General features: G+C 38.8%; 1 protein-coding gene across 1 annotated transcript; it reads left to right on the forward strand.

Moving 5' to 3' along the window:
- The first annotated feature begins 545 nt into the window (after positions 1–545).
- On the forward strand, positions 546–16,392 carry LOC143121195 (uncharacterized). Its single transcript, XM_076281609.1, has 3 exons — positions 546–691; positions 2,915–3,342; positions 13,340–16,392. Exons 2-3 carry the CDS (start codon positions 3,069–3,071, stop codon positions 16,195–16,197), a joined length of 3,132 nt encoding a protein of 1,043 aa, XP_076137724.1. The 5' UTR covers positions 546–691; positions 2,915–3,068; the 3' UTR covers positions 16,198–16,392.
- Positions 16,393–17,015: the final 623 nt, after the last annotated feature.

The raw sequence follows: 17,015 nt of genomic DNA on the forward strand, positions 1-17,015 counted from the left end.
TTTTAGTCTCAGCTCTCTGCGGTCAGTAAGCTATTTGGAAGTGTCCCCCGTGGATGTAGAGGTTCCAAACGGCAAGAAAGCCCAATAGTATTCTTACAATAAAGATATAATTCATTGGTCTACCAGACATTTAATTAATTTTGCTTGTCTAAAAAATGACCAACAAACCCATAGGCTAATACAGTATTTGGTCAACACACAAACCAAACCATAAGGGCTCCCCCTCCCTACAAAAGCCGATTTAACCACTGGTGATAAGTGTCAAAACAGCGGCCTGGTTGAATGTGCACTTAAATACCAGAACATAACCTGAACAAAACCTACCCCCTACTAGGTTAAGTTCATAGTGACCTACATAGCCTGATCATTTTGTAACTGAAATCCCAGGTTTACAGCTTACTCTGGGACTGGGTTAACATAAACCCGCTTTCTGGAATACCCCCCTGAAAGCCAGATTCAGTTTCCTGAAGTCAAACTCCACTCCACGCGGTGGCAGTAGGGCACAGTTTTCTGGTTGGTTTGCCAGCCACGAGGAATTTATTTATTTCGTCAAGTAGGCGTCCTCAGAAAGTTTAGGACTTTCGTTGATGTTGCTTCAGAAATTTTGCAATTTGTGAGGATTAAAGCTTGATACACGTCTCGTCTGACACCAAACAGATCATAGTATGCGGAGCAGCGAACTTAACTTGAGGTAGGCCGGTGTCTGTGTAGGCCTATATTTATTTGGTGAGACATCTATATGTTTATTTGCGGTTCTAGTTGAATAATATCCAGTCAAATATAGAAGATTCGATTCCATACTAGGCCTATTTGTAATTGGTTAGTAAGAATGTTCTGTTCTTTGGGGTAAAATAACTCGAGAGAGTTATCATGGTTTGTAAGACATGAATTGGTGTGCTAGCGTAGCAATTCTTCTATTATCACTGTATTTTAGCTAGCCTTAACTGATGCATTTGCAAACAATTGACAAACATTTAATGGAACAACACTCGGATGTAAGCAAACACGTTGGCTTAACGTTTTGTTAGCAATTTATCGGGAAACTTGATGCTTTGCAACTGATGCTTTAGCCTACCGACAGACACAGTCACAGTCTCTGCAAGTGAGAGCTTGAATTCTGTTGGAGTTTTGGTTAGCTCAGGGGTCGGTGTTACATGGCAACTGGCTTCCGTGTTAACTGGCTGCGTTGATGAAAATTGAGCCAGCGCGAAGAACAAGAAGAAAGCAGCTAAAATTTGGATTTTATGTTTTTTGTTTATGTTTTGAATGGAGGGGGGCGTAGCAAGCGCCAGCGCGATGAAAGAAGCCAGCTAAATGTTGGATTAATTGTTCTATGTTCATGTGATGTTTTAAATAAAGATTTTTTTTAAATGTAAACATTTTCTTCGATTCTGATGGGGTATTGGGCTATGCAGCAAGCCTACATCAAGCGACACGTGCTATGATTGTTATAGGGCAATTCCAAACCTTGGCATTTGTATGATGTGAATGATAACATTAATTTTTTGTGCATTTTTTTCTCATTTACATTCTTCAGCCAAAAATAGCAAATGCTCAAATTTCATGCAATCATTCACATCATAGGCCTACCATCACATTTTATTGGCGTTATAGATGTTACAAAAAACGAATTTTCCATTGCCCTATATTCTGAAATGTATACTTTGTGGATGGCCTATGATTATTGCTTCTGACTGTAGGGTAATTAAATATAAGGTAGCCTAAATTATAGACTAAACATAGGCTAACTATGCCGAAAATAAGGCATATAGCTGGCATCGATCTGGTACGCGGATCTAAGCCGCTCCTGTACGGGACTGGGCCGTGTCCGTTTAACGGATCAGACGCGGATGGAATGTTAGGTGTGGGCCAGCTCCACCCCAGTGTGGTTTTACTGTTTTGGTACGAGAGTGGGCCAGCGCTGACCCATCTCCGGTGCAGAGCCATGGAACGAATCCTGACCACTTTTGGCCCGTTGTGCGTTTGGACGCTGGACCATGTCCGTGAGATGGATCTGGGCCGAGTCGCATGGTAGATGTGGGCCAGATCCACCCCAGTGTGGTTTTGCTATCTGGGTTCTGATTGGTGAGTGGTCCTGATGTGTGGGAGGCACAGCACTTCTGATTGACTGTGAAGTTCACACTCAGGGGATTTGTGTTTCCTATGTAACTGTGCAGCCCTAGATTTTTTTTTCTCTTTTGACTTAGCCAGTTAACAAAGTCAAATGAAGATCCACTATAATTTCTCACCAAGAATGAACAGTCATAATCCATACATCACCTGTATTGTATCGAGCGTTCCATCTGTACATGCTGACTGCTTGTGACGACCCTTAACTTGTGAAATGACGTGTGAAACTTCCTTGTCGTAAGAACTCGTTAACTGGGGGTCCTTTGATTTGTACGAGATCACTTCGCGTCAGACAAGTTTAAGGGTGGCTGTATTGCAGAAGGGTGGAATTGGCTCTTTGCTCATTTGTTTCCGTGGGAACCAGGTGTGTTTGAACCTGCCGCCATTGTGAATGTAATCACACCTTTATTAGTCCAGTACATGCAGCACCTTTTTTATGGGCAATAAAATACCTAACTAGGGCATGGATTTCTGGGCTGCATGTTTGTGTCTCTCTCTGTGGAGCGGTCTCGGAGTGTGTGCGCTTCCTGTGTGCCTGTTCTGTCTGGCGGAGGCTAATTGACCTTTGAACTTACCGTCCTAGATCTACCTTGTAAATAAATTATACATCTTTACTGTATCTCTCGTGTGGTTTCCCAATTTTTGTTACAGTTAGGAGCCAAACTGTGACAGAATACTTTTTGTGAATTACATGCAAGTAAAAAGTATTTCTTTTGTTGTGGCTTTTCTATTGAAAATTGATCTCAAAAACTATATTTTTTCCTTTGTGTTTTCCTGACTACAGGCTACAGGAAATTTAGCTGGATCGGCTTGTTGCTAGGGAACATGGATCTGGGACCAGTGCTGGATTCTGGCTGTGATGTGGCTGAAACCGAAACTCACCAGGTTGACCGTATATAGAAAGCGCTGGATGGGATCATCTTTGGTGCGTTGGGAACATGGATTTTGGACTGCCATTTAGTTCTGGTGGTAATGTCACTGAAATGCAGGAGGTTGACTTACTGAGCGTGATGGTGAAAGAAGAAGATATAAAAGAGGAGGAGTATGGTCATATGATTTCATGTCCAGATGAAGATGAAAAGCCCTTTGCAGAGCTGCACTGTAAAACTGAAACAGACTTTGCAGAATCCAACGGTACTGACAATGAAACACAACAGACAGCGGAGTTCGAAGTGAAGAAAGAAGAGGGTGAGCACGATTATCGGCTGGAAAGTAAGTCCTTTCAGAGACAATTCCCATGTGTTACACATGTAGAAACTAAACAGTATTTGATTAGGGTTTATATACGGGTCATTCTGTGTCAATTCAGATAAAATCCAGGAAAATAGTTGCTGCACCGTCTCATATTTTGCTCAAAGTTTGTCTACCTAATATTTAGGTCCCAAAACTAAGACCTGTAAAATATTTTTGTTAAATTCCAATGTTTTCATACAATTTTGTTTCACCTTCTGATTTTACTATCAGAAATGCCTCATCTTGGAGTCCATGTTTGCACATTAATATCTTAAAAAGCTTTGTGAAGTAGAAAATGGACATTTTCTTAGTATGGCTGTTTCAACAGTTTGTACTGCATGGCCATTAGTTTTATATATAGCCCTATATAAAGCCCTTTGTATCCACATGGCCCCAATCACTATTTTGTCTGCAAATACACATAATAGATAGATAGATAGATGGATAGATAGATACTTTATTGATCCCCAGGGGAAATTCAAGGTCTCAGTAGCATACAGACAACACACACACATTCACTAACAGCAGAAAAAGTAATTAAAGTATTAAATTTAATCATATAAAAACACAACTAAGCAATAAGATATAATATGTGACCCTGCAAGGCGAAACCAGTCGTTTTGGTAACATTTACAAAATTAAGTTATTGTACTCACACGAACGGCCATAAACTAAGCATTCCAACGATATGTATATCGAGGGTATTGCAAAAAAAGTATCGCTAAGATAACCGCATCCAAAGTTGCCATGGTTTTCCGGTCACAATACGCCAGAAGAGGAGAAAATCACCTTTTTTTAGTAAATTGTCACATGCGATAGTGTGAGGGCACAGCTATGATTAGCCTTACGGTAGCGTGACTTTGAAGCGGATGACTGACTGCAGTTTCAAGCATAGTTTGAACCGTGCAATGAGTCTTTTTCTGCCCCTAGTTAATACCTGGGATGGTCATAAGGTGTCACTATAGATTATAATTACTGTATTTTGGGGGAAGTAAGGGGAGAGGAAGTTCTGTGTACACAGATTGTGTATAGCCTAACCTACTTTTAAAATGCGCTAGCCTACTTCTCCTGATCCCTAAAATGACGCCAGGATATTTCTAAAAGTTAGTGCTTTTGACCGTTCTTGCCCTGAAAGGCAAGTTTTTCACATTCATATTCGGTTACATCTGCCAAGAACGATATAGAGCTGACACATTGAGTAACAATTAATGAGTAGCCTAATGTGTAAATTAGCTCTACCGTACCCTACCGTAAAACCTTATACCGGTGTGGACAAAGGGAATGACTGCTAATGTGTTGATTCTTTACCTAAATAAAGTAAGGGTTTAACAGTCAAAACGTATGTTTATCCGTGAAATTTGTTCACAATGCAAAAGTGTAGACTGTATACTGTCGAATTATGCGAAAACGTAAAATTGACATTTTAACCTGTACATTTGTTTATCGTGGATTTTCTCAAAATAGCACCGTGCGCAAAACGACTGGTTCACATATATACAAATAAAATGCTTTATGTAAGTGATAACGGCCGCCGAGGTGTCCTGTTATACGGAATTAATGGGCGAGGGCAAGGGGCAAAAAAACTCCCCGACGCGCAGCGGCGCCTGAGTCCATTAATTCCGTATAACTGGACACACCTCGAAGGCCGTTATCCCGCTTATCACCGGTTGCCACTGTAAAGCAAAGGAAACACGTGGTTCCATTTAAAAAGCAGCTCACTAGTTCAGCTTGTTGTACAACTTTCGTTGGCCCTATAACAGCGATAGCATGAGTTAGCTCGTTTACTGTTGATTCCATTGTTGCGAAGCCTGCCTCCAGGCTCAACCGTCGTATAGTTACCATTCATAAGCATTGATATGGAACGGCGATTAAACTTTTTTTCATAGGTGTCCCGTTATTCAGAATTAAAAGCCACCTCGCCAGACAATCAGAAAAGAGTATTTCTTGTCTCCTGGTGATAATAACCCTTAGAACCCTCAGTTTTAAGGGCATTTTCACAACCTTTAGTTAGAAGGATTTATCCTGGTCATTGTAAGTGCCATACACACATGCTATATATTGTTTTTTTCAGCAGAGTCTAGGCTACCCAAATCTGCCACATGTATTTCATGTATTAATACTTGCATTGATTTAATTTTGAATAAATTCTTATATTTTGACATGTATCTCACCACTGCAAGCTGGCAGCTCGACTTGTTACATGTGTGTGTAGAGCAGACTGTCCTGAATCTGGCAATATCATTGCCATGGTGGAGGGATTCTCTGGGGCTGAGCAATTTACAGACATATGTGGTGAGCGCCTTACAGAAATAATTGCTATTTTTTTATTTAGTGATGAAAAATTACCTTTCTGCGCTCCATATCTGTGACATGAACTGATCTGACCTGACTTGACCCGAGTTTGCGTGTTAGCCTGTGGCCTACATGTGCCTATGGTGTATGCACTCATAAATGATTCTCTACAACAACTTTTTACTGCATTGCCATTAGGGTTGCAAAATTCCGGGAATTTTCAAAGTTGGAAACTTTCCATAGGAATTAACAGGAATATATGGGAATTAACAGGAATAAACGGGAATTAATGGGAATAAACTGGGAATTTTTAATATGGCAAGTTAGTCTATAACAGGGAACTTAAATGTAGTGGACAAAACCCCATCTTGAGCATAATATTAGTTAAAACAACCTGATTTAATGCAATTTCAGTTGAATTTCTACCCTGCACATCAGTCAATCACATGCACACAGCAATCAGCATAGGCTGAGTGGTGTGGTGTATCTTGGGCAGTTCAGTGTCGCTAGTTTAGCACGCTAGTAAACAATAGGCAGAGAATGGGATTCCCACTAGCATGCTAGCTAGCTTTGTATGCTAAACTAAGCGAAAATACGAACATACAAATCATATTGCTTATTACGAAACAAAATGTTAATGTTTGTATATGAAACAGTTTGTATGAATTACCCAAAACTTCCAGTTAATTCCCGTAAATTCCAATTAATTCCCATAATTTCCTTTAATTCCATTAAAGTTTCCAATTTGGAATATTTCCAAAATTCCCCAGCTTAACTTCCCATGGTAAGTTTCCGGAAAGTTTCCGGAAATTTACCGGTAATTTTCCGCCCCTTTGCAACCCTAATTGCCATGAACAAAGTAAAGGCAAAAAAGGTGTTTCTTTGTTGAACAAATTGGGATGCAATGTGAGCCTTTAATTGGATGCCATGCAGGAATTTGCTAGGATCTCAAAACCGGATTATGAACATGCTTTGCCATAGTGTTGGATTATAAACATGCTTTGCTACAAAAACAGACAAAAACGTGGGGTAAGTCGAGCTGTATGAAGTTATTATTTTGCTGTCACTTCGTCTGTTTTATAACCCAGAAGGATGTACTTGGTATCAAATGATAGCTCTGTGTCCTCTTTCATCTGACATACGTGGCATATCTATCCGATCACGGGTCCGCAAGTAATTCAAACGAGAGTAATGGGTGTGCAGGTGAACGTGTAGTAAAAATTATTTGTAAGAACATACTGTATACAAATGTGACTAACTTCATCAGCCTGTCTGCTTCATATTTGCATTAACTGACGATTGTGCCTGGTTAAGACACGCCGCGACCATTTGCAAATCAAGTCTTTTGTCATGTACAACGACCCAGCTTTTGTCTTATGGCAGACTTCACCATAGGTGTTCGGCGCCAATTAAGCACGCATATGTCCGGGACGTGTCTGAACTTTTCCACTGGCACAGGCAATGACCCTGCTAACAGAATATAAGGCTGTGAGAAACGACAATCGAGAGGTGACTTGTTTCATGTTTCTCCTCCGAGCCGGCTTGTAATAAACCTGGGAACGTTTCCCTTTCTTAACACATCTCAGTTCAGTTTTGCGTCCACGTCAATTGTAATTTTCACCACAAACGCAGAGAAGTATAGACTGTAAATATGATGCAATTTCATTTCATGATTTTTTTTTTTTAATTTTCATACTTGATCTTACAGACAAGTGCGTAGTCTCGTTGGAAAGACCCATTCTGCTCTGTCACACAATAAAGGTTTCATCTAGCTGCGATGAACAGTTCCGGAGCAATGTAACAGAGAAGACAGGGTGTGTTTTTGACGCACTTTGCGGCAATCGGGTTCTAAGGGTTAATTTTAAGCCAATATTTGAGGTCTCTGCAATGAATGCACATGAAAATGATTAAGGATAAAACAAGGTGTGATTGCATTTTGTGGTAATACTCATAGGACTAAAATGGCATGTAGAAGATTCAAATGAACACGAGAATAGCTCAGTTTATAGTCATTTTGTGTATAAAGTGCCAATGATGTTTCATTTTACCATGTTTCATCCATCCATACATACATACATAGATACACTTACTTGGGTACATGCGTTTTTATTCTTGTCCCTGAGGTTTAACAATGATTTAGAATCTATTTATTTAGCTATGGTGCAACATTAGCACCATGTACACTAAATGCCCATACACTGAGCTACTTCCACATAGATTCTCTAGGCTAGTGCTAGTTAGTGCCTACTAGTTACCCCACATATCATTTTAATCCTTGTTTGTTTAATCCTTGAAATCGTCAAGTCTATTATGTAGAGAGCTCAAATACTACAAAATGAATAAAGTACAGTATGAAAAGAAAAAATAATGATTGATTCAAAATGTGTACTAAAATAAGTTTATACTACCCTTAATGTCACTCTTTTGGCACATTTTATCCAAATCTAGAGCCTTGTAGAAAATCAATGAGAATGCTGTACAAACTTTTAATTGTTTAGTCATACTGTGAACATGTTTGTCTTCCATCCTAAAATGTTTGGGCTGCTTATGAATAATACTTTTCATTATATTAATGCCTAAAACATTGCTTCCCAGATAATTTGAGTTTCAGGCTGTAAAACCGAAGTAAAGGGCTGAAAATAATATGAAGACTGATTTGAACAGTAATATTTTACAGGCCTTGGTTTTAGGACCCATTTCTTGCTATAGACAAGGTTTGAGCAAAATCTGAGGCGGCGCTGTAACAATCTTATCTGGTTTGACAAGGAATGACCCATAATCTTAAACACGCCACCGTTTTATGAAGTTGGGTTATTCACCGTCTCCCCTACAGTAAGATAAGTGAGTAAAAGCATTTTTGTCTCTGTGCATGCATTGTCTAGCTTATCTTAGTTTAGTGAATGGAATCTCTTGTCGCCGGATAGCATAAAAGTGCGTCAACATAAAAAAATAAAAAATACTTCTTGTGGCCTCAGTATTCACGACAAGCACAAATGGCAATGCAGATTAAGACGAGGCGATTTCCTAGGGAGGTCTTGACTTGGGACTATATTGAGGCGAAGCATTTGGAAAAGGTTTTTGAAAGACTATGGTCTCAGACCCTCTCACATCTAAAGACAAGTCATAGAGTTTTTTTAAAAGTCACATACTACTAGGGATCGATCTATTTACAAGACCGCAACAAGATTAATTTATTTGCCATTGTGCACTAGACATCAACAGAACTCAAACGATACCCTACTCATCAAAGTCATATTTTCGTGTTTCTCCAGCAGGGTTGTGCACAATTCAGGAATTTAAAGCGATGGTTCGGAGTAATTTCACCCTAGGGTCCTTTGCACCATGACCCCGAGCCAAACACCCTCCCAGAACCTTTTTTCCCTTGGTCGAACCCTGGTCGAGTAGCGCTATCAAAAACTAATGACGTTCTGCAGTCGTGATGGAACCAACTTTTATCTCGTAAATTACCCCACTAATAATGCCCTGAATGGTACGAAACTTCTGCAGTAGTACAACTACGACCTTTAGTCCAATAACGAGGCATTAGAAAGTTTGTAAGTGCACCAGGAGTTTATTTAAATAAGACTTGCCTGATTATCTGCTACTATACAGCTGCGTCTGCGTCTCACTGTTTTTGGCTATGAGTGAAAATAACTTTTTGCATAGTGCATTAGAATATGTGGATGGAATTCGGGGTGTTTTCTACTAATTACTTAAAATACATGTTACAACAAAGAACTCGAATGAAATCTCTCTTGGAAGAGATAAGTGTCTTTCAATGTTATTTATTTCTATGATTTTGGTAAGCACTACACCAACTAGGCTACAAGCAAACATGACATGAGCTAATAAGGACATCTCCAGATGTAAAAGTTTGCCAATGGATTGCATAGCCTACTCAAATGTCAGTAAAAAAAGTAGGTCTACATGAACTTACTTTCATAGCCTAGGTAGGTTAGCAACGTCAGGTTGAGAGACGCAAGTAAGGAGATCATTAACGTTAGCCTTCGTTTTATAACGTTTTATAAATAAAAGTAAAACTGATACCTTCTGCTTTCCCCAAATACAATGCAGCCTACAGGTGTACATGACCTTTCATCAGTTCAGTTGCAATGGATGAACTGTGATGAACTGCCCTACTTGTGATTGTTTAGAGATTTTAAAGGTTTTATAACAATGCTACAAATTTTTTGGCTAGTACTACAAATCTATTCACCTTCCCAGCGCCATCAGGCTACTTGCTGTGTGGCCCACACACACACAGGCACACACACACACACACACACACACAGGCATGCCAAGCATACACAAAAGTTTCAAGAGTGGGGGATGGAGTAGAAGATGGGGAAACTACAATGATTGGTTAAAGGATAATTCCGGTATTTAGCACTTTGAGTCCCTTCTCTGGTTGTTTCCACTCGGTAAGTTGCACAGTTTTAAAAATGAACATTAAGGGTTGTTTTAACCCTTACAAGCCCGACCGTTCTAATTTCGTTAAAATTTTAACGATGACCAATCATCTAATATCTCAGCTGTCCAATGACTGATTTTATTTCTGAAGTCTTCCCCGTAATGCTGACAACATAAGCTTCAATTTGATATGATTGGTTAAGAGGTTTATGGCGCGAAATGTTTTGGATACTTGAAGATGAGTCTTAAAAAAAATATTTTCACTTGAGTCGGTGTATTTGACGTGGACAGCTGGATGCCACCTGCACTTAAGTTGGAGTTTACCTCGACTGGAAACCACAAAGCTGGATAAACTGAGGTAATATTGTTTTTACATCGGTTCTAGTTATGGTTTATCTTAATTTGAAGTCCTTAAATCATGTTATTTGACAGTAATATGCTTTCTCATCAGCGTCAACATTATGGCTTAGCGGGGGGCTAGTGCATCGTCACGTAACTTTAGCTAACTGTATAATTCTGAACTGCTTGCAATATTATCGTTTGCTTTTGATGTCAGTTATTTTCATTTGACAGTTTCATTTAAAAACCTGTTAGTATATAACCTGTAGGTAAGTTTGTTTTCTAGTACCAATTTGCTTGTTAGGTAAGCATTATATTGGCAAGACAGTATAGCAAACCAAAGCTGAATAAATCAATGGGCGCCGCGTTTCTAAGTTGCGTTCTCTTACATGAAATAAGTTGAGCGATATTTTTACTCCTCTCAATATGTAACGTTAGTTGTAGAAAATAAGATGTGAAATCACATATTCTGTCAGAAATGTAATTAACTTATTGCCTTTCCTCCGGTTGTTATCTGTAGTGCAGTCTGTAGTGAACTATTTTAGCTTGCTAACTTCTAAATAACAAACATCAGACGTGCTTGTCTCAACATTTTCTAAGATGGCATGACTTGAAATAGATGAAGCACAACTGCTCCCAATATTTAGTTATAGAAAACATGATGTGAAATCACATATTCTGTCAGAAATATCATTATTGCATTTCAGCAGTTTGTTACTAGGTGAAATTTAATCTGTCTTTATCTTGATGCCAGCCAGGCAATCAGATTTAGGGTAGCTAAACCCATGTGTAATACAATGACTTTTCATAGGCCTACTTAGAAATATTTCGAGTATATTCTGAGGATGCTTCAATAGTTTAGGCTACCTCTTCTTTTGTGTGCATACATGCACAAATCTGTAGTTTTGTGATTTTATTTTTTACATTAATAAAGGTATTTGTATGATTTCGCTCTTGTTTCAGATGGAGGATGACAAGACCTACACAGACCTTCTCGCAAGCCTGAAGAGGTAGCTGACTGCTCATGAGCTTGCGCTCACAATGCTGAAGACCATGAGGGGATGAGGAAGAAGGTATAGATTTATGTGCCATGCGTAGGATGGTGCAGACTAAAAAACTGTGTGAAATAGACTTGTTATGTTCTTTTTTACTCACATTGTTGTCCCAGGCATATGTGGTTTTACCAACCGGAAGGAATGGGAGCTTGTGCTTAGTAGGCCATCGTATGCAAACAGTGCAGGGGCATGGGACAAAGACCCCAGCAGAGTTTCACAGGTTTCAGGGATTGATCATTTACATGGGGTTCACTTCCCTCCCTAATATCCATTGCTACTGGGGAACCAAGTCTTGGCAGGGATCAGGGGACATTGACCAAATGATGAATACATATTGTGTACTCCAAAAAACGCAGAATACCAGAAAGCACTTTTTCTCCATTGACATTGCCGTTGTCAGTAGTTTCTTGTTATTTCAAGTTTGACAGTGCAGTGCAGAATCTGGTGTTGAACCTAGGTTTGGTAGCTACAACCAGAAAGAATTTGGAGGAAATCTATCACAACAGCTGGTAGGCATTTCCGTTGAAATTTCAGCCTCACCTTCAGCTGCTCCAACTACTACTCTGTCGTCTTTCCATCAAGTACATATTCCTGTACAGCAGGAGCTTGTTATAAAACAACGTACATAATAAAACTAAAGTAGCTTGTATGGCCCTGGAGTGTAACGGTAGGCGAATTTGTTTTATTGATAAACAAATTGCTGTCAGATTTGGCATTCTGCAAAAGGGGATGCGTTTAGTAATGAGTCATAGCTCTTCTGTGTTCAACCTTCAGGTTCCCCACCCCACCTTTCCCTATCCTCCTCTGTTTGTGTGTATATGTGTGTATGTGTTTATTCTCCGAAGGCTTGTTCTAAGTATGTAATCCACGTTCAAATGTTTAGAACACATTGAGTTTTGAGTGATGCTGATTGTATTCCTAGCTTTATAATGAATAATAATACATTTATATATGTATATAATTTTCATATTATACTGATTTATATAAGGAAGTTGTATTTGTTGAATCAAATGTATTTTATGTCTCTTTTCCGAAATGGTCTTCAATGAATACAGTATACTTACTTCCTGTATTACTGGTAAGGTACAGTAGGTTTTTTTTTAATGTCATTCTTATTGACTGTAGCATTTGCTTATATACAAATAAATGGTTTATTCTTATAGACCAAATACATCTAAACCATTGTTTCTGACTTGATTATTAGTTTTTATGCATACTTTTATGTTGTTGGTGAGAAAGTGAATGTGAATTCTGTCAACATTCTAAATCCCGTTTCCTGCATTTTTTTACACTGATCACTAAAAATATCATAACTTTTGAAAGGTTAATGATATTCCAATACAGTTTTTTTTGTTAAATAGCCCACAACTTGCTGAACATTTCATACACTCTATATTTTTCTCTATCTTGTAGAGAAATATGATGAAAATTCATTTTTATGTGAATGAAATTAAATTTTGACAAATTCCGGATATACATTTGGAGAGGATTTTCAAATACTGTTCATTACTATATCAACATTACCATATGTATTTTACATCATTTCATAGAACTGATCCTTCTGATTACAATGGTATGTATCCCATTGATGGTATGTATTATACTCAAGAAATAAGGTTTTTTGTGTGTGGAGGTCATCCAGGGCACGAAAGGGTTAAGGACATGTTAGTGCATGTCCATAGCCAGCCAGTCAAAGGTGATTCAAAATGAGTCAGAAAGTGGAGACAGGGCCCATCGTCAAAATGTTGGTGTCCACCACTCTAGTTCATCCAAAACAAACTAGAAAACCGGAATTATCCTTTAAATTAAACAAACAAACAAACAAACAATTATCCCTCAAACCCAAACAGTGAATCTAACTGCCATGGTTACTTTTCCAGGTATATCAGAACACCAAAATTCAACACAGAAGACTCAAGGACATAATGAAGAACTCCACATGCAACATAAAGGACGTCTCCACCACTGCACAGTCTGCAGGAAGAGTTTCAGCGCCCTGAGTGAACTTGAGGAACACCAGCAAACACACACTGTTGACTTGAATCTAAAGCAGAACACTGCAAGAAGGCCTCATAAATGTCCGGAATGTGGAAAAGCATTTACAACACGAACACGTCTTGAAGTCCATATGAGAATGCACACCGGAGAGCAACCTCATAAATGTGCCCAGTGTGGAAAGGGTTTTTCATACAGTTCAACTCTTAAAACCCATATGCTAATACACACTGGAGAAAAGCCTCATCAATGTGCTCGTTGTGGAAAAGCTTTTTCGCAAGTTTCAAATCTTAAACAGCACATGCTAACACACACTAGAGAGAAGCAAAAGCAGAATACTAACAACGTTCATAACTGTGGCCAGTGCGGAAAAAGTTTTTTACGAATTTCATATCTTAAAACCCATATGCTAATACACACTGGAGAGAAGCCTCATCAATGTGCCCAGTGTGGAAAAGCATTTATAAGATCCTCAGATCTTAAACGCCACATGCTTACACACAGTAGAGAGAAGCAAAGATGTGTCCTGTGCGGAAAAGATTTTTCAAAAATGTCAAATCTTAAAACCCACATGCTAACTCACACTGGAGAGAAACCTCACAAATGTGCCCAGTGTGGAAAAGCTTTTAGACATATTCCCAGTCTTAAACAGCACATGCATACACACACTAAAGATACTAACAAAGATTCTCATAAATGTGTCCAGTGTGGGAAAGTTTTTTTTTACGTTGCACGTCTTAAACAGCACATGCTTAGACATAGTGGAGAAAGGCCTCATAAATGTGCCCAGTGTGGAAAAGCATTTGCAAGACCCTCAACTCTTAAATACCACATGCTAATCCACTCTGGAGAAAAGCCTCATAAATGTGCCCAGTGTGGAAAAGCTTTTTCGCTAGTTTCAAATCTTAAACAGCACATGCTATCACACACTGGAGAGAAGCCTCATCAATGTACTCAGTGTGGAAAAGCTTTAAAACATTCTTCCGCTCTTAAATGCCACATGCTTATACACACTGGAGAGAAGCCTCATGAATGTGCCCAGTGTGGAAAAGCATTTGCAAGACCCTTAGGTCTTAAATACCACATGCTAATACACTCTGGAGAAAAGCCTCATAAATGTGCCCAGTGTGGAAAAGCTTATTCGCTAATTTCACATCTTAAACAGCACATGCTAACACACACTGGAGAGAAGCCTCATAAATGTGTTAATTGTGGAAAAGGTTTTCTACAAGTTTCATATCTTAAAATCCATATGCGAATACACACTGGAGAGAGGCCTTATAAATGTGTCCAGTGTGGAAAAGGTTTTTCACAAACTTCACAGTTGAAACTCCATTTGATGATGCACACTGGAGAGAGGCCTTATAAATGTGTCCAGTGTGGAAAAGCTTTTCCACTAACTTCTCAGTTGAAACTCCATTTGATGACACACACTGGAGAGAAGCCTCATAAATGTGCTCAGTGTGGAAAAGCCTTTGCAAAAATGTGCAGACTTAACAGCCACATGCTTACACACACTAAAACACACACTGGAGAGAAGCCCCATATCTGTGTCCAGTGTGGAAAAGGTTTTTCAAAAATGTCATATCTTAAAAGCCACATGCTAACACACACTGCTAAGAACCTGCATAAATGTGTCCACTGTGGAATTTTTTTTTTACACGTTGAACATCTCAAAACTCATATGCTAGCACACACTACAGAGAAGCCTCATCAATCTGCATTTGAAGATGGTAAAGACTATAAGCTAACACACACTGGAGATAAGCCTCATCATTCTGTCCAGTGTGGAAAAGGTTTTTCAAAAATGTCATATCTTAAAAGCCACATGCTAACACACACTGCTAAGAACCTGCATAAATGTGTCCACTGTGGAATTTTTTTTTTACACGTTGAACATCTCAAAACTCATATGCTAGCACACACTACAGAGAAGCCTCATCAATCTGCATTTGAAGATGGTAAAGACTATAAGCTAACACACACTGGAGATAAGCCTCATCATTCTGTCCAGTGTGGAAATGCTCTGACATCTCCAGTCTCCAGTGTTAAAATGCACAGGCTAGTGCACACTGGAGAGAAGTCTCATAAATGTGCCCAGTGTGGAAAAGCATTTCAAAGGTCCAGTGATCTTAAACGCCACATTCTAACACACTCTGGAGAGAAGCCTCATCAATGTGTGCAGTGTGGAAAATGTTTTTCACAAATGTCAACTCTTAAAACCCATATGCGAATACATAATGGAGAAAGGCCTCATAAATGTGTGCAGTGTGGAAAAGGTTTTTCACAAAGTTCACAGTTGAAAACTCATATGATGAAACACATTGGAGAGAAGCCTCACAAATGTGCTCAGTGTGGAAAAGCTTTTGCACATCAGCACATTCTTAAATACCACATGCTTATACACTCTGGAGACAAGCCTCATAAATGTGTCCAGTGTGGAAAAGCTTTTGCACGTCAGCACATTCTTAAATACCACATGCTAATACACTCTGGAGACAAGCCTCATAAATGTGTCCAGTGTGGAAAAGCTTTTACACAAGTTTCAAGTCTTAAATTTCATATGATGATGCACACTGGCGAGAAGCCCTTTAAATGTGCCTACTGCGGAAAAGCATTTCCAAACATTGCAAGACTCAATCGTCATATGCAAACACATTCTGGAGAGAAGCCTCCAGAATTTTCCAAATCCATTGTGACAACACTGGAGAGAAGTCTAATGAATGTTCCAAATCCATTGTGACAACACATTCTGGAGAGAAGCCTTATGAATGTTCCAATTAAGCAATAAGCCCCGAGAGGCCGTAGGTTATACTGATTCTACAACAGCTAAGGGGCGTTGTTAGGCATATGTAAGTCGCTTTGGATGCAAGTGTCTACTATGAATAAATGTAAATGCAAATCCCAAAGAGAGAAACATTATAACTGTATTGCAAAACGCCCCCCCCCCCCCCCCACACACACACACACACACACACACACACACACACACATATACAATACAGATATAACAGATGTGCACTGTGGATAAGCTTTTTCAAAACAAAACAAAATTATCTTGAAAACGAATCATACGTAACATAAATGTGCATTTTATTTGTTTATTTTTATTTTTGCTTAATAAATTACTTCAATAAGGATATCAATTGTTTCTCTTTGTATCAAATTGGTATTTCACGGATGATTGATATTGTTCATTCATTGTGTGATTTAATTTTCACTTTGACTAAAACACAAGCCACTATGTAAACAGTCGTAAACTCCTCCAGTTACTTCTGATTAAACTCCAAGGGCCTTAGTTTAAAGAATAGTCAAAGTTTAGTGCCAAGACTATCCATACACATATTCTATACACTCATTATTTTATTGTTGATTTTTGTTATTATTATTTTTATGAATGTTATTATTATAATGCCTAATTTAGTTTTTTACTGTATTTGAAATTATTATTGTTAACTAATAATGCTGCGTTTATATTCTGTTTATAGTTACTTTGGACAAAACCCGGGAAGCATAAATATAAACACAGCTTCTATTTATAGTCTCAGCTCTCTGCGGTCA

Source organism: Alosa pseudoharengus, unplaced genomic scaffold (genome assembly GCF_046254945.1).
Source record: "Alosa pseudoharengus isolate Yale_2024_CS ecotype anadromous, Long Island Sound unplaced genomic scaffold, YU_APseudo_1.1 YU_APseudo_1.1_scf_1, whole genome shotgun sequence".
Classification (NCBI taxonomy): domain Eukaryota; kingdom Metazoa; phylum Chordata; class Actinopteri; order Clupeiformes; family Clupeidae; genus Alosa; species Alosa pseudoharengus.

What these genes read in the sequence shown, in the direction of transcription:
- LOC143121195 (XM_076281609.1), top strand. Translation starts at nt 3,069, where the DNA reads ATGGATTTTGGACTGCCATTTAGTTCTGGTGGTAATGTCACTGAAATG. An exon ending in GCACGATTATCGGCTGGAAA is followed by an intron (nt 3,343 to 13,339) that starts GTAAGTCCTTTC and finishes TTACTTTTCCAG; the next exon opens with GTATATCAGAACACCAAAAT.